The sequence below is a fragment of the Panicum hallii genome, chromosome 3 (assembly GCF_002211085.1).
Source record: "Panicum hallii strain FIL2 chromosome 3, PHallii_v3.1, whole genome shotgun sequence".
NCBI classification, from domain to species: domain Eukaryota; kingdom Viridiplantae; phylum Streptophyta; class Magnoliopsida; order Poales; family Poaceae; genus Panicum; species Panicum hallii.
The window spans coordinates 44,041,217-44,068,534 of record NC_038044.1 but is presented as its reverse complement, the minus strand read 5'-3'; the positions used below and the strand labels follow the sequence as shown (position 1 = coordinate 44,068,534).

The window sequence follows — 27,318 nt, the reverse complement described above, 5'->3', positions numbered from 1 at the left end:
ACTCATAGAATCGTCAATTGCAGATGCTCGTGCATACACAAATCATTCACAATTGCTGATAGCACTTTTTGCAGTAGTGTTACCCATAGAATCGTCAATTGCAGATGCACGTGCATACACAAATCATTCACAAAATATAGTCTTTTGAATTATTGGTTCCTTTACATTTTGAGAGCGAAAGGGACGGCTTGACTGGATAAGTTTCCAGCATAATGGCTTTGCCAGGATGCTTTTCATGGAGAGATATTGTCTTATAAGGCCGCAGAACCATGTAATGAGTTGGTGGTGTACAGGTACAGCAGCTACCCTGTAAGCATGTGTAAAAATGATAGTATTTTTTTCCTTTCAGGGGAAAAATGATTTCGCAGCTATTGACTCGCATTCTTCTTTCAAAAAAATGAAAGACAAGCAACAATGGCAGAAGACATTTTCTAAGTACTGAATAGCTCGCATGGTTGCATACATTTTATACATTCGACATGAATAGCCGCCATAATAAGAATCTCCTTAATGACATGAATGGCTATATAAAGTTATAAACAACTGCCTGCTGGGCGTCTCCCTCTTTAGTGTTAGCCTTTGCTGATCGACAATATGGACAAGCAAGCTCCTGTTAAGCTATCGTAGTAGTAACATGTTGACTAAGCTGTTATAGACAACTATACTGAAAATTGAGCACCAGCGTATCCCAAAAGCGATTCAACCACCGAAGTCACAGCCTTGTTTCCCCCTCGCTCAAGCAAAGAGAGGGCTAGATCACCCTTGTGCCATTTCCGAAGCCCAGATGCCAATTTCTGAAGTGTCTCCAGCTTGACTTCGAGAATCCATGCTGGCACAAAGTCAACCAGCAAGCCAACGAAACAAAGAACATAGGACCTCCAAGTGGTCTCACCGCAGCCCAGGACAATGTTACCCTCCATTACCTTGGCCATGAACTCCAAGTGCCTATCCACAATCCGCTGCCTTTTTGATGTGTAAATTGAAGCATATGCTGGCGAGGTTTCTCCGACTCCCCAGATGCTGGCACCAGACCAAAGGAGAACGTATGCTAGCGCATATCCTTCAAATAAGCTGCATACATGACCAGCAGAACCAAGCTTATCTTCTCCCGCTGAAAGCAGCAGAGTGGGGAGAATATGCTCATACAGGAGACGGATCAAATTTAACCCACCAGCATGACAAAGCATAGTTGCTGCAAGAGATGATATCTGCTCTACCAAGGATGAGGCAGCTGAGAGTGGCATGCAGTCTGATCTCAAATGACCAGGTCTTTCAGAACTACAATCATTCGCTAGCGCACGTGCTCTCTCAATGACCACCTTCAAAATCTCTTCACAAACAAAATTGTTGTCTGGAAATAACCGGCAAGATCTCATGTAAAGAAACCCTGGCGCAACAACAAGCCTAGCTCTTTCATCAAGAGTCTTCCCCAGCAAATCAGCGACTCCTCTGTTTGCTACATAGCAGGAACGCCCATCAACCAAAGGCCCAAGGAAAGATGTGAAGCAACTCCTGATCAGTTGAGATACCGCGGTATTATCTCGAGTGAAGGGAGATTGCGAACATGCCAGGATGATAAAATCATGCCAGCGCCGTACTTTCTGGGACCACAATGCACCTATAATTTGCATGCTTGGCCATGAACTAGATGTTGCACAAATTTCAATTCCTTGGCCAATGATTCCATGTAGGTGGCTAAATTCCTCCATCTTAACTGTTATCGATAAACTGATTAGGGCTGCTATTGGCAATGGCAGCATTGGCATCACTGAACCTGTAGAGGGATTAAGTGACCATTTGAGAGTGAAGTTCATGACCTTAGGATCCAAATTTTCATTTATCTTAACAATTGAAAGCCACAGAGACATGTGAGAGGAACACAAAAATAAATAAAGTTATTGTATGCAACATTCAGAAATGAATGGTTTGCAGAAACATTGACGTACGTGGTCGAGAAGAGATGTTGATATTAACACCAGCCTTTGCAAGAACTTCATTTATCTCGGATTCAACTACTGGAAGTGTGGCAGCTGGACTTGGCCAGTCCGTTCCATTCAGCATAACTGGCTTCCATATGCCACGGGTAATTTCTGCTGAAAAGTAGCTGACAATAGCAGCAAGTGAAGCAGGCAGGAAATCTGCAAGATCTCTTAGACCTGAAATCAAGTATGATGGTATGTGCTGGTAAATGTGCAAGGACAGTCAGAATGCAAAACTGAAAGGAAAAAGGTGACTGTCTACTCCGATACAATTAATAAACTTCTACCTATAAGTATATAGTGGTCAAGATACATAAGAAACGTTGAAATTCAAGCAGTATTCTAAAAAGCGGTGACTGATGCTGCCTAAGGCGGCACCTTGGTGCTGGGTGTCTCTCAGCTGCCAGACTTATTCTAACAGCAAGGTGTATTTCCTAGCTAGACAGCAACCAGGCAGTGAGCAAAGCAAGCAGTTAAGATCTTGCGACCATGACCACTGCTGGAGGAGCGAGAATTGTCGGAGGGGCAAACATGTTGACCATGACCTTCTGCACCTTTCACAACTTTACTCTATTTACCTTACCAGCAAAGATCACATGTTTCCTGCTAACTACATAGCAGGTGATTACATAAGGTGCGTGGCAATTCTTAGAAAGTAGAGACTGCTTTCATCATGGAAATTGTGCATGTGCTAGACTTAGAAAATTGCAAGTGTAAGTTCAAATCCTTGGACAAAATGGACAGAACGTTCCTTTTCTTTATTCGTTTCTTCTTTTGTAACACTTTTGTCTTACCTTTCAACGTGGCAATTAAAAGAATTGTACGAGTTTAAAAGAATTGTATGAGCATTTAGTTTGTTGAGCAATACTAGGACAAGATGACAAATGAAAGTACCAGTCAGAGCTATGACCTGTAATCAAATCACGGGACGAAAGCCTCCCATGAGCACATGCAGTTAATACAGCCTCAAGCACAAAAGGGATGGCTTCCAGAACATCCCATGCAGGAAGTGTTGGCCACTGGCACATATCTTCTGGTACACCTGGAGGTGGACTACTACCCATACTGGAATTTGATGTTGACTGAGGATTTACAGACAGGATGCCATCTTTTGGAACTTTATGGCATATAATTTTCAGTATATTGTTTGCCACATGGAGGACATTTGGCCTATTGTAAACAGTAGAAAGAGTAGAAGCTATGCAAGCCTGGTTCTGGAAGTACCACGCCCTTAGCTTTGGAAATGAGTCAATATATACCGGCTTTTGAAGCGATGGATCTAATTGAAATATGCTTGACTTACTAACATTAGATAGGTTTTTCAAAGCAGAACGACTATTACGTAATAATAAGAGAAAATCCAAACTGAGCTCTGACCTAACAAAGACTCCATGTCTTGATAAAGCATTCTCAATAGGGGGTCTATGAAATTTCCACAAGCGAAGCAGGGATAGGAAAGCAGATGAGAATACTGAGTACACCGAAGCCTTTTCAAAGTTACAACTCCTATGATCAGATGGAGGTAAGGATCCAAAAATCTCACAGAGAGGCATTAACATAGCTGCTACTTCTGGCACCTGCAAAATGTCATGTCACAAGGGAGATGGCATCATAAACCGACAACAGGTTCGTATAGAATACTTGTCAGCCGAGAATGTAAATCAGTTACCATTCAGAAGAAGGAAATTTTTTTTTATCAGTGTAACATGCAACAGGCACTATACCTGTAACCTGTGATAATGTACTAAACACTTCGCACAAAGATATTTGCAAGGCATCATGATCACAGCAAAAACTTAAAGAGATACTATTGGTGCATGTAAACCACATGCAAACACCATTTTCACATTAGAAAATATGCAAGATGAACTATTGAACTGACAATGTTCTATAAATACTTATTTTATATAACTCCCATGCCTGAAAAATATATTTAACACATGTTTTTTTCAAAAAAAACTGCTCCCAATAAACGAGGATAATTTTAGGTTATTCTTAGTTTCATCTGAAACTTTAGATCCCGTGTTGTACATGCCTAAGGCAAAAGGAATAGAGCTGAACTAAATTTCTATTCAAGCTATGATTATTTCTTACCAGGCCATACATTGAGAGAATATGAACAGCATCAACAGAAGAAATCCCGGATATGAGAGCATGCAGCATAGGCATGTGCTGTACATATCTCCCATCTGATCCGGAATCCAGAGGGAGGAATGATGATAACAACTTAAGCACTATTTGGACGACATGTTCCTAAGAAGAAAAAAGATTTGCATGAAAAAAAGTCTTAGATATAAGTAAAAGTAATTCATGCTACAGCACAATTAAGACAGTCTGCAGAAGACTGTAGAAAAGAAAATCAGTTGTAACTGACACTCTTTCACATTGCTGCAATATTGTTCTTTTAAACTGAACAATACCTGAATGTTCCAACCACGAAGAAGTGACGCCCCACACAAAACCTTCGAAGCTGCCAACTTCTCCTCCTCTGACCCACTTACTGCAAAAGAGTACAATTTCTCCAACTCTGCTACACTAAGGAAACAAAATAATAATAATAACATCAATCAAACTAGTGAACATACGTAAAACCTTAAAAAAACACACTTCAATTAGTACTCTCTCATGATTATCACCTTGAAGCAGGAGTAACCATAAGTGCATCCTTGAGTTCCACAAGTGGAGACCCTTCTGTTAAAGATGACCATGGAGATTCCTGGGCTTGAGAAGATGCTTCAAGTGGAACCACATAGCCAGGCCAGAAATAAGCGGATGTATCAATTAAGTTCCTTGCAATACAGGCCTCCACGATGAGGTGTAGCATATTTCCTAATACAATTTTGAAGCACAACTGTGAGAGAAAATCTTAGTTGAGAGAAAAAAAAGAACATCAGCAAAAGATATTAAAATGTTGAAGATATCGGTGAGCAGAAACCTGCTTTAATAGCGGAACTATCTTTGGAATAACCATACAAGTTCTCATTCCCACTTTTCAAATTAGATAGAACAATTGCAGCTTTCCTAGCTGCAGTATTTGCGAAATGCACAGTAGCTGGAGGAGGTGAAAGAAGACCAGAAAATTGCACCAGAATCTGAAGTGAAGACACTAATTCTTCTTTTATAGCAGATACCATTCCACCATCCAGTTTGTCCACCTCTTCCTTCACAATAGTTGCGACAGACAAGGGGATAATAGCTAACAACATGCACAATCGTGAATAAAGATGAGGAAATGGTCCTTCCAAAGCTTCTGGGCCCTAGTAAACATATTTTTTTATCACAAAGTAAATATTAATATTATGTATTATGTGTCGACATTAGATGTAAAATGATAAAAAAAGGTAATTTCCCGTTTTGGTTTTTTTAAAAAATAAATATAGATTTCTGGTTGAAGTTGTCTCACTCGTTGTACCAGCCGCAGACCTGAAATCCATAAAGCTTGAAAGGTCTCTTGCCAGGTTGCCCGATTTAACACTTGAAGTGTCTTGGAGAGTTCTGCCAACCAACACTTTCATGTTTAAAAATGTTGTAGAACAATTGAAAAAGGCAAAACTTAGCAGCTATACGCAATTATGTACCTGTTAAAAATTCAACTGATGATATGGCATGAAGATGTCTCCCATCCATTGCATTCTCCATAAACATGTCAAAAGGAACCCAACAAGATCCCTTGCCAGCTCCAAAAATACTGAATACGGATGAACTGCAAGGTTGTGTGCTTAAAAGAACTCCCAATAGCCTACTCCTGTCTAACTGATATCGAGTGCTTATGACATTCTGTATATTCATAGTCAAGCTATCTAGCAGATTGTATGCAGGTAATACATTCTTTGATTCAAGGGCACCAATTAGTTGAAGTTTCCGAAGTAGATAATTGAAATTCTCCGGTCTATCCTACCACATCCAAAAAGGAACGGACATGTCATCAGTTTAACAAACATCATATGTGTTGCATTTGAATAATAATTGAGTGATATTGGAAAATTATGTTTGACAATCTAAAACCCTTACGGTGAATATAAATATTTGTCACACTTGCTCAATGGCAAAGAATATACCTGTACCAAAGTTCTCCCAAACTGTGCATGCATACTTTCGGGAAAAAAATCATAAAGTTGAAGTTTCCATCATAATAAACCAGAAATTTAGGAAGTTTTGTATACGGAAAATACCAAGCATAAACAGATGACATCACAAGCTGCAAATTGACTCATTCGAAAGTGCCTAAGCTGATAAGTAGCTTGAATTAACTTCCTGTATGTTCTCCCTATCAAAAAGGTTACCATATGAACTTTGTCAATACAGTATTCTCAATCTCACCCCTGCGGCCCTGCCCACATCTGGGATAGAACCCAGAAGTGGCCAGAGCACTTTAACACATACCGCCAATACCTCATAGGTGGTCCAAATACCATCTAATATCATGATAAGATATCAAATTTTATTTGCATCCCCAAACCCAAGTTTGTTAAGTGAAAAATGTTTATCCAAAACAAGAAAACAAATTGTACAGATGTGGATCAATCAAAAATTAAACAAGATTTGCAAAGAAGAAAACAGTAATGTTACAAAAATTAAACAGCGTACGTGTTAAGATAGACAAGACGAAGAAAGACTTGGGCGATTTTATTTGCAGTGGCCTTCTCAACAACTTCAATAGACATAAGTATATTCTTTCTCCTTAGATGTTCACGGTGCTCATCTCCCCTGTCATGTGGTCCCTTGCCACCAAAATCCATATTTTTTGTATATATATTACCATGTTCATGAGTAGAGATATTGAGCAATCCACAATCATCTAAGATGCAATCAATCAGCATTTCAACAAGGCTTAACACAAACAGAATAACAGCATGTCCAAAATCCAAATGTTGACAGCCATATCTATTTGCAAGCTGCATAGCATCATCAATAGATTTGGCTAACCTGCATAGTAAATGCAAATATAAAGTTAGCACCATATGAGAGAATTACAAGTTGTTATCTGAAAACTTGAACAAAATAATTCAGAACATCTTTCAGTACCTAGAAAGGTTTTGCTGCTATACAGTACATATGCCAGTTCGCATACCAATCAGCTCATAGAACCAGTTCGTAATACATAGTTGATGTATTTAACAATTCATCAAAAAATATAATAAAGGTATATCTAAAGTTAACGAAAAATTATCGCCAACATTTTGTCGCATATGTGATAGAGATTTGTGCGATAAAGGCTTCAAAAGCTCATGCTTCTGAACATGACTTTTATGGTGAGTTTACATGTGCTATGTGGCAAGTCTACCTATGTTGGAAGGACCTATGGTCCAAATGCAGCACCTTCCCTAAAATAGGCTAGGAGAAGAGGAAAACATGGACAGGATGCAAATGGCATCTGGTAAGATTTTTGGTTAAGGGTCAAAGAAAAATATGATTTTAACAAATACTCCCTCCAATTGCAATTACAAGGCATATTTCATTTCATTGGGACAATTGTTTGACCGACAATTACTCTATTAATATACCATTTGTGCGATACAAAATCACATAATTTGTAAGCATTTTCCATACAAATCCAAAAACATCAATTTTGTGTACCAAAAATTATATGTTTATAGAGTAGTAATTGCCAGTCAAAGCCTTGTCCTAACGGAACAAAAATACACATTATAACTTCAAAATGGAGGGGGTAACTAAGAGTAAATTCCGCACAACTACAAGTCATTGACCAGACGATCATAACACTAAAGATCGGATGTGCTCTATCAGAAAGCTACGTGTTAATTGAACAATTTATAAAAGGAGATAGTTTGGTCAATTCAACTGTAGTTTGGCATATATTTTTAAAAGTAAGGGAGAAATGCTTTTGAAAAGCCACCTCAACATGAAGGGAGCCGTAATTACACTTTGAAGTCTTTGAACCATGGCACACGGAAGAATTCATGTGCCCTTTTCCTTTCAAGACCAAGATCTATTGGCAGAAATGTGCAGACCCCCTCCCCCGGGGCAGACCCAAACTCATCGGAAAAGCATCTTCAAGATAATCAAGCAGAACACAGATTTTAAACCCGAAACGACCAAGAAGTTTGACCAATTCCTAAGTGTGCAAGCTCTCATGACCCCACAGAGTACACCAAACCGAAGTGAAGCATGAAGGTGTATCATAGTAAGATGAATGGATGGTGAAGCAGGAGCAAACTGTGCTTACATAGACTTTCTTTCCATGCGTTCGGGGTAAACAGGCGCGACCGCGTACCGACCGAGAAGCTCGAGGTAGAGCCTGTAGGCCTCCGGCTGCTGCCGCCGGTTCGGCACCACCCTGCACAGCAATAACACGCCGCAAACCAGCACAAAAGATGGCAACTTAACATCTGAAAGTGAACTAGAACGAAAAGCGAATTGAGCAACGGAAACGGGGAAAGGGGGAAGCGAGGCTCGAATCGCTGGGGCACCTCGGGGTGAGCAAGGCCAGGGTGTGGAGAGGGTGCACCAAGCGGGACGACATGGCCTGGTCCAGCAGCTTCCACATGGAGCCCGTGTTGTGCGCGAAGCACAGGTTCGCCACCAACGCCTCCGCGAGCGCGAGGCCGCAGGAGGCGGAGCCGGAAGCAGCGGCCTCCCGGGCGCAGCGCGCGGCCTCGGCGGCCTGGAGGAGTGGAGGGTCGCCGCGCGCCGCGGAGGCCTTCACCGCCGCCATCACCCGCCGCTCCAACTCGGCAGCGTCAGCCGCCATCGCCCCGCCCGGCGTGAGAACTGTTCTTTTTCTTTGGTGTTGTGGGGGGGGGGGGGGGGGGGGGGGGTGAAGGGTTTGCGGGGGGGTGGTGTTCTTTTGCTTTGCTGACTGCGCGGGGAATTTGCAGGTGGTGAGAGTAAAGCAGAGAAGCGAGGTGGTGATGCTGCCGTGCCGCTTTAATGCGCGCCCCTAAAACTAAACCCGTTAGAAATTGAATGGTTTTACATCAAAAAGGATCATGCTTAAATACGCTTTTACTCCTACCATTTTAAACAATAATTTATTTTGACTCTTCTATATAGTCTCTCAGTTCCAAATTATAGATTTATTATGTACATAAAAAAGCTGAAACGACTTATAGTTTTAAATGAAGAAGTATATAATATTTATATATACAATACAAAGAAAAAACTTTGTATCTAGAAAAATTAAAAATCTATAATTTAGAACAGAGTGAATACTTACAAAAGAAAAATAGAGAGGGATGTTGATGCTAACGTACGTATACATACATTCAACTCTATGAACACATCGTGCGCACTTAGACCCTTTTAGGTTCTATGACTAAAGTTTATACCATTCAATTAAAAAGTGGAGTAAATTTATTAGTCCTCAAAATTCACTTAATTCGAATCAAAAGCAGACAAAACAAGCCAGCCATACGAAAAATGATCAGAGTATCCCTCCACCTTTATCCTTTCGCGCATGGAAACGATATAAAATGGACTCTCTGTATCCCAGCTAACTTTCAACCTTGGAACAGGATACATGGACTAACATTCAATTGCTAAATTTTAAAACAACTAAAGTTTAGTTCAGACTAAACTTTAGTCCTAGTTGATCCAAACGGACCTCATTAAATTTCTCAGATTAGGAAGCAAGCATGTGCACTTTCACTTAAAGGGCAAATTTATATGAAAAATATTTAATTGAAAATACAAGTAATCATAAGTTAGAGAGTTAGAAAGACAAAATTCCATCATAAAGAATCTATTTAACTAAGGAGAAGTACCTTGTATTTTAGTGTCATAACTAATTTCCCTTTTTCTTTTCCTAGCTGAAATGCTTCTAAATTTGATCATGTTTAGAAAAACTATATAATTTATCACAATCGAAATAAATATACTATCAATATATATTTGGTGAAATAGCAGATTTGATTCCTTAACTTTTTATCACATGTTCAAATTTGTACCTCAACTATGAAATTAACCAATGTAGTTCTCAAACTCTCTATTTTATCTTAAATTTATCCTTGGTCCTATGTGGAGTCCATGTTGGCATGCCTAGTCAATAACTGGTGATGTAAAAGTAAGTCAATAGATATAAAAAGATTATTTTACCTCTAATGTTTCCTCACGTTGGATGTCTTTAAGAAATATTTGTTTAATAGTCAATGTGAATGCATAAATAAACAAAAGTAAACTTTTATTTATAGACACAAGATCATCAATAACTTATTTTCGCTATGTTAGTGAATTATGGATTACTATAACTTATATATAGTGACAAATAAATTTAAAAAGGAGGGAATAGTTTCTCTTAATCGAATACGTGCATTAATATCATTTACATGTTTAGTATGACATGGTTTTTCTGAATACGAATTTACTGGTATAACCTTTAGATGGTAGTCCATGTTAAGTGCTAGTTTTTTTAGCAATTGTTTTTTCTTTCTTTCATGAGACCAGTTAAGCGCAAGTTGATCTGACTCGTCCTGCACGTCGAGAAAAACCAACTGGTCTCTTGCTGGGGGCTCGCTGATGTCTTCTGCACGTGTCGTGCTTTTTCATCCAGTGACAGAAGAAACGGCTAGGTTGTTTCCGGACTTTGACTCCCCTCAATGGAGGCGGCTCCGACTTCAGTGTCACGTGAAAGCAGGGGTCAAAGCACAGCACAGGACCAAGCTGGCTCTGATTATCGCAAATGTAATACATATTTAAAGATATCAATCATCGGGTAAATAGTTGGCACAAGGATTTAAATCAACAAGCCCTAAATCGAAGTTCTCTAGTTCTCTTTTCAGATTAGAAATCACCAAGCCTGCTGAATCTTCAAGTTGACAGTAAGTTTTTCTCTCTGGCCATGACAAGTTGAAAACAATGTTCGGAGTAGCTACTAGCTTCTAGAAAAAAAAAGTTGACAGTAAGTTTTCTGCCAGCGGTGTTTTGATTTCTGCCGCCGGTACGATGAAAATCCGTTGCCCAGGCTATAAAAAAAAATTCACCTACTTCTGATCTGACGTGGATCAAAGAAATAATTTTTTACTAGAAAGATGAAAACGATTTGCCGGCTGGCCGAGTTTCAGGACGCGGTGGTCAAGTCCACGCGCGTCTAGAAGATGAAGAATTGTGTGCGGCAGCCATCCATACATATTCTCTCTCTCGCCCCCTCCCTCTCCCACGCATCCATCTGCCTTTCATTCTAGACGTCTGACTTGTCGTCCGTCCTCTATTTCATCCACTTGCGCTGTTTGATAAAGGGTCTTGTCGGAGGAATTCTCCAGCCGGGTGGCGGAAAGCACCCGCCTAATCCTAGTTAAGGATGGGTTTGGAGGAGACTTAGGAGCGCTCGATCGGTGGACAGATGAACGCAGGAAGGACACGAAGATTTAGAGTGGTTCGGGCCGCCGGAGCGTAATACCCTACGTCTACTTTGGTGTTGTATTGGCTGCGTGAGCCTGAATGGAAAGCAGCATAAGCTTGTGTGTGTCTGATTGTTGAGCCTTGTCTTCTAACGAGTGCACTCTCCCTTTTATAGTTCAAGGGGAGTGCTTACACTGTGCGGGACCCCGACAGGTGGGCCCGGCCAACAGGGGCCGTTCTACGAGAGATAAGGAGGTCTTCTCCTCGAGCTCCTCTCCGTAGTCCTCTCGATCGAGAAGTTGATGTGCGTATCCACAGCCAGGATATGGCCGTGTACAGCCTTGTCTTGCACAGTGTCCGGTGGCAGTGTTGCCCAACAGTGAAGCCGTGCTGTCACTGTTGGGATGGAACCTCCTGTCAGGGGGCGAGCCGGCGCTGGCTCGTGACATGCGCACTGTTACAGCGCAAGCCTTAGCACGCCTATTATACAGACCATCATCACGCGCGCAGCACCGTGACGGGACTGCACACAGTCCGCGCACTGTGCACGGTGATATGACGCGCCGCCTTCAGAACAGGCGGGCTTACCGTAGTGTCAGCTTACCTGCCCCGTGTGTCAGTGGCAGGCCGCACCTTTTGACTTTGGCGCGCCCGACTCAGCTACCGCATTAAATGCTGGTAGGTGGGGAGGCGACCCGCAAGGTGCCACGGGCCGCAGGCACGCGGCGGGGCCAGCCCCGCTCCTCCCGCTGGGCAACACATGGCGGCACCGGACCCCTTCCCGGGGGAAGGGGGGCCCGGGGCCCCCGAGGCCGGTCGGAGTGGGCTGGCCTGTGATGGTCCGGTCATCACACGTGGCGGCCCCGGACCTCCCAGGGGAGGCCGGGTCCGCAGGGGCTACCCGAGAGCTCTCCCGCCCACCTGGGTGTGCAGAGACCCCGGGCCTCATGGAGCTCGGGGGAGGGTCCGGAGACCGCGGTCCCAGCTGTCACGCCCGGAGGCCGTATGCCACGTGGCCCAGAGGCGAGGAGGAGTATGGATTATGGGAAGCCGAAGGCCTGGACACCCTAGCGGGAGGTACCCCTATCTGTATGTACCGACAGAGGCCCCCGGGCCCACCTTGGGAGAGGGATGAACCCGCAGGTGGGGCCAAATCCCAGCACCGCGCCGGGTGGACAGCTCGTTCCCGCCGGGCAAGGGCATGGATGTCCTTTCGCCCGTAGCGGGATCCCCGAGGGGCCCGTCCTCCGCGCGCACCGTGCGCGTCAGACGGTTCAGATTCTCGTCTTATTCGAGCCCGTCGCGCGGGTCGGGCGGTTCGGATTCTGCCCTTCCCACGACCCTCAGCACCCACGCCAATGACTGGTGGGCCCGAGCCCACTGGTCATAGAGTGTGAGGGAAGGGGAAGGCGGCGCTGGCGACCGCTCGACTTCTCCTCGGTCGCCGCAGGACGCTAAGGTGGGAGCAGCCTTTTGCATAAAAGGTATGCGCCGAAGGGAACGGCTACCTTTTCGCTCTTGCCAACAGCGGACGCCGTAGCGCCCCTTCGTCTCTGCATCCCTTCTCGCGATCGGCTTCCTTGCGCCCGGCTCTTCTCTCTTCCTTGCTCCTCCGCAATCCACCCCAAAAATCATCATGGCCTCGCTTTCTTTCCCGCGCCGCTTCCAGAGCCAGGAACAGTTGGACGCGGTGCGGCGCCTTCTGGGGTGGACCGCGCCGGCGAACGCCGGGAAGGTCAGGGCCGGCGAGACTCCCCTCCGCGACCTTGCCGCGGGGGAGTTCGTCCTCTTCAATTCGTACATTATGTGCGGGTTGGTTCCTCCGATCTCCTCCTTCTTCCTCCTGCTCCTGGAGGAGTTTGGCCTCCAACTTCACCATCTCACCCCCCACTCCGTTCTCCTCGCGGCGGTCTTCGCCCACTTCATGGAGATGTTCGTGGGGGTGCGCCCCTGCACCACCATCTTCAAACACTTCTACTCCCTGGTTGGGACCGGGAAGAAGCGCGGCGAGATTGGCGCATATTACTTCCAGCTCCGGCACGGGATGGCGGGCGCCTACATCGCCGCCTTCTCCAGCTCCAAGTGGGAGGACTGGCGTGAAGGCTGGGTCATCGCGGTAACCGACCCCCACGACCGCCTGGAACTGCCGGCGGAGGGTCCCCAGAGCGATCGGGGCACGTGGAAGGCCAGGCCAACGATACCGGTGGAGCTCGACCCGGTACTGAGCCGGATCAAGAAGCTGGCTAGGAGCGGCCTGACTTCCATGATGGTGCTGGGCGACTTCCTGAAGCGGCGAATCGCCCCCCTACAGCAGCGGTCCCGGATGGCCTACGTGTACACGGGGCTAAACGACTGCTGCAGGATCGCGCGCGGGCCCGGCGGCGACTTCACCAGGGTGGAGCTGGAGGCGGCGATCCGGGCGATGACCGGCGAGACGTTTGTTCCAGAGTCCCTGATCCTCCCGAGCGGGGTGAAGGCCCTGTGCGAGGACCAGGCACTGCGGTCATCGGTCCTGGCATCGATGCCGACCCTGGACGAGGGCGGCCTGGCGGTCCGGCAACTGGGGGGCGATCCCAACCGCGGGCTCCAGATCCCTGGCACCACGCCGGACCGCCAGCAACGTTCCAGCGACAGTCCCGGGGGGCCGGGACCCAGAGGTCCGGCCCCCAGCGGGAAAGGGAAAGAGAAGGCGCCGGTGCCAGAGCACCGGTAGAAGGGCCACGCCGGGGCTGCCCCGGCAGAAGGACGCGGTGAGGCCCAGGAGCCAGCACCGGCCCGGAGCTGCCAACCCGAAGGGAGCAAATCCCGGAGGCTCCAGCGAGGCGATGGCTCCTTGGTCGGGGAGCCGGCGCCCAAGCGCCAGAAGACCGCGGGAGCGGAGGAGCAGAGCAGGGCTGCACCTCCTCCACCGCAACACCGGCCTGCCCCGAGACAACAGACTCCTCCGCCTCCACCGCCAGAGCGGCGGGAAGAGACACGACCACCACCGTCCAGATCAGGCCACAGTCCCCATCGCAGGCCGCCCGAAGCTTCGAAGGGCGGGGACCCCCACCAAGGGTCCGGGGGGTCCTCGACAGGGAGGAAACTCCCCCGAGCGGCACGGTGCAGGTGGGAGTGGTACGACTACGCGTAAGCATCCTCCCCAGAGTTTTTTCACTATCCCTCTTGGATTCTGGTCCTTAACTATACCGGTGATTCGGCAGGCCGCAATCCCCAGACGTACCAACTGGGGGAGCCGGCCCCCAGCCAGCACCGGGAGGCCCGACGCCGACCCCAGCAGGGCTCCCGCCTGAGACAGCTCCAGAAACCTCCGGACCCGTGGGCCCGGAGCCAGAGGCCGCCTCACCGCCACAACTCGAAGCCGCCCCCCAGGAGGAGGACACCAGGTCCGCTGCAACGACCGAGGCGCCGACGACAGCGCCGGGAGTCGAGGTCGGGCCCTCTCTTGCTGAGCTAGCAGCAGAGGGGGCCGCTGCCACGGTGGAGGCTGCAGCGCCAGAGGCAGCGGAGGCGGCAGAGGCGGCGGCACCGGAGCCAGCAGAGAGAGCGGCACCGGAGGTCGCCGAAGTTGCCAGCAGCGCCGCCCCACCGGCAGAGGAGGAGGAACCGGAGGTGGTGCTGGGAAGGCGCCTCCTCCCGAGCACAGCGGAGGTCCCGCTCCCCCGGCTCATAGCCAAATGCCAGCAAGCTCAACAGGAGCTAGAGGCTGGCATGCGCTGGGAGTGGGAGAAGCTGGAGGCGGAGCGCCAGCGGCTCTTCGACTGGGAAGTCCGCTTGGGGGGCCGCATCAACTCTGTCTCCGCTCGCTACACCGAGGAGCGCGCCAAACTCGTGGCGGGGCGCGAGCTCCTGCGGGAGGAGCTGGAGCAGGCGCGCAACCGAGAGGCAGCAGCGCGCCAGCGGGAGTTGGCGGCCACACGGCGGGAAGCAGAGGCTCTCCAGGGGCTGATTGCCGTGGAGAGGCTGAAGGAGGTGGCGGCGAACAGAGAGCGGGCCGCCCGGGAGCTGGCAGACGCGGCGAGGGAGGCGTTTGCCACGGCCGAGGCGCAACAGGCCGCCCTCGCGGATCAGGCGGCGGCGGCAGCAAAGAAAGAAGAAGAGCTAGCCGCCCGAGAAGCAGAGGAGGTGGCCCGGCTGCAGGAGCTCCAGAAGCGGGAAGAGGTCGTGGAGGAGGAGCTGGCAGCCGGGAACCGGAGGCTCCAGGAACGTGAGGCCGTGCTCCAGGAGAGGGAGGCCAAGGTGGAGGGACTCTTGGCAGAGCAGCGAGCCGGCACCGGCCGGTTGACAAGGTGGGTCAACGCGGTGAACCCTCTACTAGAGGAGCTCGGAGCCAACCCCATCGGAGTGCCGGAGGCCCCTTCTCCGTTTGGTGCCGCACTCCAACTGCTGGACACCACTGCCAGGCGGCTTCAGGACGCGGAGGCGGGGATGCAGGACCTCCTGGAGACGGAGGGGCGGATAGTTGCTCGGGAAGTGGCTGAATACATCCTCACCAGCTTCCGGAGCCATGACCCCTCCATCCAGCTAACTCCAGTTTTAGTCGGACCCGTCCGGGCAACGGCGGCCGCCGCGCGGGAAGGAGTCCTGGAGGCAGCGGGAATGGTTGCATCACGCCTCCGGCGCCGTCCTGAACCTGCAGAAGGTGGGAGCGCCTCCGGACCGCCAGGGCAGTAGTGCCAGTATCTTTTTAGTTATCTCTTTTGTAATATAACTTCTGTTATTATAAGATAACTTTATATTGTTGTGCACATTTTCAGTAATGCGTTTAAGTATTCCATATGTCTACTTTTTTGCGAAAAACTTAGCTGTTTTCCTGGTTGTCGATCTGCAAAGTGCCAAAGTCCTTTTGGGCACACCGAGGTCCCGCGGCCCCCTGGGAGGTAGTCGCGATAGGATGGGACTAGCTGCCATAAAACCGAGGTCCTGCACACGACTTAGGATCGACGTTTAGTAGACGTGCCCACGGGTTCTCAGTCTGGCCAACGAAGGCCGCCTAAGTTGCGTAGCAAGCCAGAGAACTAGTACCTACATTCGAGGATTAAAAGGGGTCCCGGTCCCTTGGTACATGGTTCGAGGTACGACGGCGCTCACCCTAGGAGGGCAGGGCATGTAGGCTTAGGGTACGGAACCAGGCTAAGCGGCTACACAACCCTGGACCCCAGCAAAGGGTGAGCGCGCCTCCCTGAAGCCGTTCACAGGGGTCCGGTTCCTTTTTTCCTGTGAAACAGAGGTCCGAGGCAGAGACGTTGCGTAGCAACTTAGAGGAGGCTTTAGGCACAGCACAGACGTGAAGAACACGCGGGGGGTTAGCGTAATAAGAAGCGAAAAAATATAGGGTCACATAGACTTCAAGGACGCATTTGAGAACAAATTTTTCCTTAACGAATTGGTACAGAAGAGTTGTGCATTGTACGCCAGGGGCCGGGTTTATGAGGGCGGACCTCTACCGCCCTGATCCGCACGGCAATGCTACCAATTACAAAGGAAAAATTTCCTCTCAACCAGGTCCTAGGGATAAAACTTACGGAGGTGCTCAATGTTCCATGGATTGGGTAGTTGCATTCCATCCTCCGCAGCCAGGCGAACAGATCTGGGTCGGCACACCTTTGTCACCTTGAAGGGCCCCTCCTAGTTGGGGGAGAGCTTGTGCATGCCTTCCCGGTTCAGGATTCGCTTTAGGACTAGGTCCCCGACCCGGAGCTCCCTACTTCGCACGAACCGTTGGTGGTAGCGCCGGAGCGCTTGGTTGTACCGCGCATTTCGGACCGCTACTCGCCATCTGCGCTCGTCGACGAGGTCCATGTCTTGGCGACGCCCCTGTTCCTGCATTTCCTCATCAAAAGACCGGACTCGCAGAGAGCCCATGGTGATCTCCGGGGGAAGGCACGCTTCGGCCCCGTAGACCAGGAAGAAAGGGGTTTCCCCTGTTGCGCGGCTGGGTGTGGTCCGATTCCCCCATAACACGCTCGGAAGCTCTTCAATCCACCTTGCGCCATGCTTCTCAAGGTCACAGTAAGTTCGGATCTTGAGCCCTCTGAGGATTTTGGCGTTGGCCCGCTCAACTTGGCCATTGCTCCTGGGATGTGCCACTGAGGCGAAACAGAGCTGGATGCCCATATCCTCACAGTACTCCTGGAAGTACTGGCTCGTGAACTGGGTCCCATTGTCGGTGATGACTCGGTTCGGGACCCCGAACCGGCACACAATTGACCTGAGGAAAGCAGTTGCCGACGCCTTGGTAATGTTGACCACCGGGGTTGCCTCTGGCCACTTGGTGAACTTGTCAATGGCGACATAGAGGTACCGGTACCCGCCGACGGCCCTAGGGAAAGGTCCCAAGATATCCAACCCCCATACCGCAAAGGGCCAAGAGGGAGGAATCATCTGCAGTGCCTGAGCTGGAGTGTGTATCTGCTTTGCGTGGAACTGACACGCTTTGCAGGATCTTACCAAGTCAGCTGCATCCTGGAGCGCTGTCGGCCAGTAAAAACCATGCCGAAAGGCTTTACCAACCAGCGTGCGGGATGAAGAGTGACTTCCGCACTCGCCTCCATGGATCTCCGCGAGCAAGTCACGGCCCTCTCCCTGGGTGATGCACCGCATGAGGACGCCGTTGGCGCCACGGCGATAGAGATCCCCGTCTACCACCGTGTATCGCTTAGCCATCCGGACAATGCACTCAGCAGATGCTTGATCTTCAGGAAGGTAGTTATCCTTCAGGTAGTCCCGAACCTTAGAGATCCATGCGTCGGGACCTTCCTGAGAAACTGGGCGTGGCTCCCTGAGGTCTTCGGGACCCTCAAGGGAGCACATGGCCCTTGGCGGGCACCACGGATGGAGCGCCGCCGGGACCGCTAGCTTCGAGGTGCTAGTCCGACCCCCCTCGCCCAGATCGGCAGGCTGGGCGGAAGGCTTCAGCAGACGCCTCTGGAAGACGCCCTCAGGCACGGGTGCCTGAGTCGATGCGCTCGCGGAGAGGGCATCAGCTGCTGAATTGCCTTCGCGTGGAACGTGTTGCAATTCCAGCACATCGAAGTCCTTCTCCAGCCTCTTCACATGGATGAGGTAGGCTGCGAGCTGGGGGTTGTTGCAGCAACACTCCCCCCGGACTTTTCTGATGATGAGTTGGGAGTCCCCTTTGACCAGGAGCTCCCGGACCCCTAGGGACAGAGCCGCCGTGAGCCCAAAGATTAAGGCCTCATACTCCGCCATGTTGTTGGTGGCCTCAAAATTGAGGTGCACCATGTACTTCAATTGCTCGCCTCGTGGGTCGATGAGGACCACGCCAGCCCCGGCCCTCTTGCTGCGGGCGGACCTGAAGCGTCCCCTCATCTGAGGTGACTTAAATGTGATATAAAAATCAGTCCCAGGAGGCTGATACACATTTATTACATCAAATGGTACATTACCGTACAAACCTCCGAGGAGGCGGGTACTCGATACAGACGATAATTAGTAATAAAATAGCTATGGTAATACACCAAAGCACGACCCACACGGGATCCGACTCGGGCTCAGAGTAGCACGCTAGCAGAAGCATCTTGCGGGGGGGGGGGGCAACGCCATAGGCAAAGTTGGGCGCGGACACAACCCCTATTCAACGTCTTCGATCACGTAGTCCGGGTCTCCCTCTGAGAAAACCACAAATATATATAGGGTGAGTACAAAGGTACTCAACAAGTCCAACCGCACCCGCGGAGGGGGAGATAACAGCGATCATGCACGGTTTTATCAAGGGTGGGGTTAGGGTTTATTTGCGATAAAGCAAGATTTTACACATGCAAGGGTTCATTTAACAAAAGCACTTTCTCAAAACATTTTTATAGTAATCGAATCGTAAGTGGAGGTGATCCTACACAAAGGATCCAAGTTTTTGTACCACCGGACCCTGCGTCCACCGTGGCTTACTACCCAACTGCCGAGTACTTTCAAAACAATTCACGCCACAAACCCATCATCCCGAAACATCTATTGAAGTGACCATGCCGTAACGCGTCCAATACCGTGGACACGGCTATTCGAATAGGTTTTACACTCTGCAGAGGTGGTACACTTTACCCACAAGTAGGGTACCGCACTACGAGCACCTTAATGTCGCGGCGGATCCTAACAAAGCCATTACCCACCTTAGCTGAATCTAACTAGCCAACGCGGAAGCTACCATGGGGTTAATGACCTATCAACGAGGTCATAACCGGGACATAACTCACACAGATCGTATTCCTTCTCCATGGTCTCCTGTTACTCACCCGCTCTCCTTTTGGCTAGTAGAACAACTAGTGGGGTTTATGCTAAGCCGTTGCCCACACAACGGTCGAGTGGTTGTACGTTTAATGGGTTAGGCAAGATGACACCTCAGTTCATCCTTATATTGACCAGACGGACATCTCCCGTTCATGCTCAACCACAAAGGTATAAGCACACTAGTGGCATTTCACACAGAAAACACCGTCCATCTCGTCAGATTATGTCTTTCTTTTATTTTCTCAAAACCCCATTTTATCTTCTTAAAACCCTTGTGCCCTTATTTTTGGCAAAGCGCTTGTGGTCATGGTTTAAAATATAATCAAGGGGATGATAGGTAATAAGCATCTTTAGCGGTAGGTAACGTCTAGCGAAGCAAATCCTAGGTCATCAAGGAGTGGTCATATCAATCAAGGGGTGGCTATCCAACCATGTCTTGCAATAAAACGATGCATTTTATAAAACAGGCTAATAGGTTGTATTTATAAAACTGGGATAAATATGCATCAAAGGATGGGATTGAACTTGCCATTCACAAAGCCTTCCAGGAAGTCCTGATCGAGGTACTGTCCTTCCGGTTCGGGCTCGCGGCACTGGTTCTCGGACTCTTGCTCGCAGTACTGCTCGTTGACGGGTTCTCCCTTGGTCACTTCGTGATCTAGGGTGCACACAAACAAACATTCAATAAAGAAAAAGAAATAAAGGTTTTATCTACAAGCCCGAATCGGAAATAACTTAAGAAACAATGGTAGAAAGAATATTTTTGGGGGATTTCTCGATGGCATGGCCGACATTATGATAGAAATGGCGTGGTAAATTTTCGGGGCAAACGGAAGGTTTTTGGCGCATGAAATGATAGGCCGAACGGGGTTTTAGGGAAGGGATAAGGGTCCAAGGACCTATTCGTAATTACTGTTGGAAGGGGAGGGCTTGATTAGAATTTCTGGAAATACCTAGAGTACCCTGGAAAAGTTCGGGGGTCTATCCGTAATTATTTTGTATAGGAGGGGGGTTCACTTCCTAAATAGAATGAGCAGGGGGGTTTTATTTGGAAAAGGGATTAAAGGAAGGTGGGGCTCTTAAGGGGATAAGCAAAAGGGGCAGGGGGTTCAGGGCAAATGTGCCCTTCTTCCTCCTCCCGTTACCAGGAACAGGGGAGGGGATAGGGGCTGGCGGCGCCACCAATCCCGGCGGCCCTAGGGCACGGCGGCGGCCGGGGGCAGGGGCTACACGGAGAGGGGAGCGAGGGGGACTCATTCCTCTACTCACCATGGGTCGGGGCGGCGCGAGGCGGGCTGCCCACGAGGGCCAGGGGCGGCGGGCGGAGGGCCTGGCGGCGGCGGTGGAGCAAGGCCGGGGAGGGGGCTAGGGGTTGCGGGGGAGTTTGTGGTGGTGGCGAGGTGCGTCGTGGGGGTGTATTTGTAGGCCGGCGAGGGCGGGAAGGAGGGGGCGCGGTGGAGGTCGGTGGCGGCCAGTAATGGCAGTGGGGCGGCGGTGGTACGGGGTTGCTGCTGCGCAGGGTGGCCGGTGGCGCTGGTCGTCGCTGCGCAGGGCGGGGTGGTGGCGCGTAGCGGGGAGGGGCGGCCTGGGGACGCGCTGCACCGGGGAGAGCGGCCAGTGGCGAGGCGACGCGCGGTGGCCAGCTCTGTTCGGCGTCGTGGCACGCAGGGGCAGCGCGAGCGCCAAGACGGCAAGGGGGTACGACGCGCGCAGAGGAGGGCCGGGTTAGGCGGCTCCTGTGGAGTCGTCAAAGGGCGGGGGGGGGGGGGGGGGCGGTGGTGGTGGCCGGCGTCGAGCTCAGCTCAGTACCGTGCTGCGCGTGCAGGGGAGGTGAGAGGAGCAGGAAACAGGAACAGAGAAAGGAGAAAGGAGAAAGGAAAAAGGGAACAGGGGAAAAAGGAAAAAGGGGGGGGGGGCGTCGGCGGATTTTACGGCGGTGGTCGCGAGCGCGAGGTCGAGCACGCGGGGGGGGGGGGGTGAATGCGTCGGCGGGATTCGCGGTGACGGTCGCGAGTGCGGGGTTGAGCACGCGGCACGTCGCGGGGTCGAGGAAAAGAGAAAGGATGGCGGTCAATGTCGGATGTCAGACGGCGAAAGGTCGAGAGATGTTTTGGGCGATTAGGAGTTCGGACGGTAAGGGTTTAGGAACGACCCGAGCTTGACGAAAGAATTTTGCTAGCGAGCGATTTGTGCTGTAATTTGAATAAGGTAAAAACGCGGGCGTTACAGGACCCGTCAAAGAAGAGGGTCCAGTGGGGTCCGGTGAACACCGGGGCGCTGGCTTCCGGACGTGGGGGGTCCGTCCCGTGGTCCGGACCCCCGGAGGCGCTTGGCGCTGGTGTCCATTCCGCCATGAAGTCAGCTAGGACCTGACTCTTGTCGGCGTGGCGCGGCTGGAAGTCGAGTTGGAATCCTGCGAGCTCAGCTGCCCACTTGGCGACGTTGCCTGTGGCGTTGGAGTTGTGGAGGATGGCCCTCAAAGGGTAGGAGGTTACCACCACAATCTTGTGGGCCTGAAAATAATGACGGAGTTTCCTAGACGCAACGAGTATGGCATAAAGAAGCTTATGCGTCTCAGGATACCTGGCCTTTGCCTCGTGAAGGACCTCACTGACATAGTAGACGGGCTTTTGGACAGTCCTGACTCTGCCAGGTGGATTAAACCCTTCGGCATCAGCTGGGTTCCCGTTGGCCCCCAGGCTGCTTAGCGTTTGTCCGGGTCGGGGCCCGGCAGGGCCCTCCGAAGTAGGGCCGGTTTCCGGAGTGGTGGAGGCCGGACCTCCTTCTCTTGCAGGGGGGTCCGCGGGGGCCCCCTGCGAGAGAGGCTCGGACCTCTCGGTGACCAGCACCATGCTGATCACTTCGGTCGTTGCTGCAAGATAAAGAAACAGCGTCTCACCTGGGTCCGGTGCGACCAGGACCGGCAAGGAGGTAAGGTACTGCTTCATCTCTTGGAAGGCACACTCTGCCTCTTCGGTCCATGTGAATGGGCCGAACCCCCTCATCAACTTGAAGAAGGGAAGAGCCCTCTCCGCCAGCCTCGAAATGAAGCGGCTGAGAGCTGCTAGGGACCCCGTCAACCTTTGTACATCCTTGAGGCGCGCAGGGGGTCTCATTGCCTCGATTGCCCGGACCTTATCCGGGTTGGCTTCGATCCCCCGGTGGGAGACCAGGAATCCAAGGAGCTTCCCCGCCGATACGCCAAAGACGCACTTCTCGGGATTAAGCTTGGTGGAGGTCGCCCGTAACTTGTCAAAGACTCGAGCTAAATTTTCTAATAGAGAACACGACTCTCTAGTCTTGACAACGATGTCATCGACATACACCTCTACAATATCTCTAACCAAATCACCTAGAGTGATATTCATTGCTCGAGCAAAGGTGGGTAGAGCATTGAGCAATCCATAAGGCATCACTATATAACAATAAAGCCCATCCACTGTTACAAAAGCTGTATGCTTCCTATCATCTCTAGCCATTTTGATTTGATGAAAACCAGAATAGGCATCTATGAAGGACAGCAAGTCATACCCGGAGGTGGAGTCTACAATCTGATCTATACGCGGGAGTGGATAAGGGTCTTTTGGACATGCCTTATTAAGATTGGTGTAGTCGATGCACATCCGAAGCTTCCCGTTGGCCTTTGGGACCACTACCGGGTTGGCCAACCATACGGGATGGTAGACCTCCTTGATGAAACCAGCCTGTAGCAGCTTGCGGACCTCTTCACGGATGAAGTTTTGCCGCTCGATAGACTGCTTGCGTGGCTTCTGCCGGACCGGCCTGGCGTCGGGGTGGATCTTCAGATGATGCTCAATCACCTCCCTGGGGATCCCGGGCATTTGTGATGGCTCCCAGGCGAACACATCAACATTTGCCCGGAGGAAGGTGATGAGCGCGCTTTCCTATTTCTCTCCCAGGTTGCCACCGATGCGGGTGGTCTGGGAGGTCTCCGCTCCGACCTGGATGGTCTTCACGGGAACGTTGTCCGTGTCAGACGGACAGACCCTCGGTGCCTTGGCCGGAACCTTGGCACGCGAGGTTGAGGGGTCGGACCCCTGGGCGCCAGTCACAGGGGAAAGCCCGGTGGCCAGCGCATGGAGCTTTTCGACCGCCACAACAGCAGCGGCACGATCGCTCTGGATGGTGAGGACGCCTGCGGGAGAGGGCATCTTCAGGACCAGGTACCCGTAGTGGGCAACGGCCATGAACCGGTACAGAGCCGGTCTGCCGATGATGGCGTTGAAGGGGAGGTTAACTTCCGCAACCTCGAACTGCACGTTCTCGGTATGGAAGTTGTCCTCTGTCCCGAATGTAACCGGTAGGGTGATGGTCCCTACCGGGTATACGGGATCCGGGCCCACTCCTGAGAATGGGCGTGATGGAGCCAACTTGGACTCCGGGATCTGCAGGTGCTTGAACGCTGCATAGCTGATGACGCTGAGGCCGGCACCTCCGTCGATCAGCACATGGTGAAGGCGAACATTGGCGATGGTGGGTGCCGTGATGAGCGGCAGCACTCCCGCACCCGCCATGTTCTCTGGGCAATCGGATGGCCCGAAGGAGATGGTGGTGCCTTTCCACCGCTGATGGGGAGCCGCCCTCGGCACCCCTGGCTTCACCGAGAGGACCTCCCGGCGAAGGGCCTTGACGTCCCACCGGGAGACGAGCTCCGAACTGCCGCCGTACATAACGTACAGCTTCTTGCGGCGCTCGTCCCCGCCGGACTCAGAATCGGACTGCTGGAGAAGTCCCTTGAGGTCTTTGTTGGGGGCTTGATACCCCAACTCTCTCTCCGTCGCAGCTGCGTCGGCATCGGAGGCTTTCTCCTTACCGGACCGGCGCGGTGGGGAGGAGTCCTCCTTGGAGGCTTGATCTCGCCTCTTGCTGAGGCGCTCCGCGAGCTTCTGGATCTCGCGGCACTCGGTGGCGCTGTGGCGAGCCCCCGGATGAACAGGGCACGACCCGGGGTCGGTGCGCTGCTATCACGGGCGCTTGCCACGGGAGTTCTGGCCCCTGGTCGTCGCAGCTGCAACGGCCGGACCCCCAATCCGTGACTTGTCGAAGCCACGGACCTTCTTGTTCTTCTTCTTGCCGCTGCCAGGGGTAGCGACGCTGGGTCCGCTTGTCTGAGCGGGACCTGCCTGGGTTGCAGAGTGCCATGCACGGCCTTCTGCAGCCCAGGCGCATTTGTCCGCCAGAGCGAACAGGGTGGTGACGGCTTCCACTTGGTGGGTCGCCAGCTTCTCTAGCATCTTCTCGTCTCGGACCCCCTGTCGGAAGGCCGTGATAATAGGCGCATCGGAGATACGTGGGATAGTTCCACGTACCTTGGTGAAGCGGGAGATGAAGGCCCGGAGGGTTTCCCCGGGTTGCTGCCTCACGGCGTGGAGGTGGGCTTCCACGCCATGCTGCTGGTACGCGCTGGCGAAGTTCGCAGTGAACTGTGCGCAGAGCTCACCCCAGGACTGGATGGTTCTTGGGGTAAGATTCATGAGCCAGGTCCGGGCTGGCCCGGTCAAGGCTACATGAAAGTAACTTGTCATGACGGCTTCGTTACCTCCGGCCGCCGTGATAGCGGTGATGTAGACCTGCAGGAACTCTGACGGGTTGGAGGACCCGTCATATTTTCCGGCAGGTGAGGCCGAAACTTGGACGGCCAGGCGACTGCGCGGCGGTGGTCTGCGAGCGCTGCGCAGCCCACACCCGACACCGGCGCCTGGGGGAGTCCCTGCGACCTGGCCGCAGCCGCATCGAGCTCGGGCGCAAGGTTCCGACCCTCAATATTGAGTCGTCGGTTGCGCGCCCGCTCGATGGAGACCCTGGCGTCCTCTCCCGCATGCCTGCGGTTGAGCTCCGCCCGGAGGTCTTCGGTCCGTGCACTCCTCACGGATGGTGAGTGCACGGAACCGGATGCACCGTCCTGGCGACGGCGCTGCCTGGAAACAGACCCCCCCGCAGAGCCTGGGGAAGCCTGTGCCAGGTTGAGGAGACGGTCGACGTCGTCACGCCATTGTCTGTGCGCGTCTGGCGACGCTGCCTCGCCAGGGGGGTTGCGGAGCAACTCCCTGGCTGCCATGAGGGGCCCGCTCGGTGGGAGCACCGATTGGGCCACAGAGGCCCGCTCCGCTGCACACGGTGGAGCAGCACGCGGGGCCACTCAGGAGGCGGGATGGCACGAGGCGTGTGGCGCCGTTGACGCCACTTCTTCACCGATCAGGAGGTCATGGTGACCATTTTCCTGCGCCATTGAGGTCGCGAAGGTCGACCGAGCGCAAACCAAACCTAAGCCCCTATCTGGCGCGCCAAATGTCGGAGGAATTCTCCAGCCGGGTGGCGGAAAGCACCCGCCTAATCCTAGTTAAGGATTGGTTTGGAGGAGACTTAGGAGCGCTCGATCGGTGGACAGATGAATGCAGGAAGGACACGAAGATTTAGAGTGGTTCGGGCCGCCGGAGTGTAATACCCTACGTCCACTTTGGTGTTGTATTGGCTACGTGAGCCTGAATGGAAAGCAGCATAAGCTTGTGTGTGTCTGATTGCTGAGCCTTGTCTTCTAACGAGTGCACTCTCCCTTTTATAGTTCAAGGGGAGTGCTTACACTGTGTGGGACCCCGACAGGTGGGCCCGGCCAACAGGGGCCGTTCTACGAGAGATAAGGAGGTCTTCTCCTCGAGCTCCTCTCCGTAGTCCTCTCGATCGAGAAGTTGATGTGCGTATCCACAGCCAGGATATGGCCGTGTACAGCCTTGTCTTGCACAGTGTCCGGTGGCAGCGTTGCCCAACAGTGAAGCCGTGCTGTCACTGTTGGGATGGAACCTCCTGTCAGGGGGCGAGCCGGCGCTGGCTCGTGACATGCGCACTGTTACAGCGCAAGCCTTAGCACGCCTATTATACGGACCATCATCACGCGCGCAGCACCGTGACGGGACTGCACACAGTCCGCGCACTGTGCACGGTGATATGACGCGCCGCCTTCAGAACAGGCGGGCTTACCGTAGTGTCAGCTTACCTGCCCCGTGTGTCAGTGGCAGGCCGCACCTTTTGACTTTGGCGCGCCCGACTCAGCTACCGCATTAAATGCTGGTAGGTGGGGAGGCGACCCGCAAGGGGCTACGGGCCGCAGGCACGCGGCGGGGCCAGCCCCACTCCTCCCGCTGGGCAACACATGGCGGCACCGGACCCCTTCCCGGGGGAAGGGGGCCCGGGGCCCCCGAGGCCGGTCGGAGTGGGCTGGCCTGTGATGGTCCGGTCATCACACGTGGCGGCCCCGGACCTCCCAGGGGAGGCCGGGTCCGCAGGAGCTACCCGAGAGCTCTCCCACCCACCTGGGTGTGCAGAGACCCCGGGCCTCATGGAGCTCGGGGGAGGGTCCGGAGACCGCGGTCCCAGCTGTCAGGCCCGGAGGCCGTATGCCACGTGGCCCAGAGGCGAGGAGGAGTATGGATTATGGGAAGCCGAAGGCCTGGACACCCTAGCGGGAGGTACCCTATCTGTATGTACCGACAGGTCTCTCTTTCATGCCTAGGGGAATGGCCATTGATCTGCCCCAACGGTTCTTCGTTTTCCTCAAATTTCAGTTATCATAACCTAAGAACCGACCGGTTACTAAATTTATGAAGACCGAGCAAATTCAGTCTCGTTCAGTCTGGTTTAGTCTCAGCCATAAGACCCTCCACAATGTACTAGTGATGCCCAGGAAAAATGACCCCACAGCGAGTAAACATGTTGCAGCGTGCAAAATTTAGCACTGAAATTATCTAAACCACGAGCCCGTATGAAAAAATAAAATATTGTT

General features: G+C 51.8%; 1 protein-coding gene across 5 annotated transcripts; it reads right to left on the bottom strand.

Annotated features, from left to right (window-relative positions):
• Positions 1 to 415: 415 nt before the first annotated feature.
• On the bottom strand, positions 416 to 8,752 carry LOC112884663 (mediator of RNA polymerase II transcription subunit 33A-like). 5 transcript variants are annotated; one of them, XM_025950126.1, is made up of 12 exons: positions 8,411 to 8,746; positions 8,167 to 8,277; positions 6,567 to 6,905; positions 5,558 to 5,868; positions 5,383 to 5,474; positions 4,915 to 5,236; positions 4,616 to 4,811; positions 4,400 to 4,514; positions 4,074 to 4,232; positions 2,890 to 3,556; positions 1,947 to 2,156; positions 416 to 1,774 (listed from the first exon to the last, which is right to left on the bottom strand). In XM_025950126.1, exons 1-12 carry the CDS (start codon positions 8,689 to 8,691, stop codon positions 660 to 662), a joined length of 3,918 nt encoding a protein of 1,305 aa, XP_025805911.1. In that variant the 5' UTR covers positions 8,692 to 8,746; the 3' UTR covers positions 416 to 659. The 5 variants fall into 5 exon arrangements, 4 of the variants coding, with proteins under 4 accessions (XP_025805911.1, XP_025805912.1, XP_025805913.1 ...); XM_025950127.1 differs by having other exon boundaries at positions 4,616 to 4,808; positions 8,411 to 8,745; XR_003227153.1 differs by having other exon boundaries at positions 1,320 to 1,774; positions 3,357 to 3,556; positions 8,411 to 8,752.
• Positions 8,753 to 27,318: the final 18,566 nt, after the last annotated feature.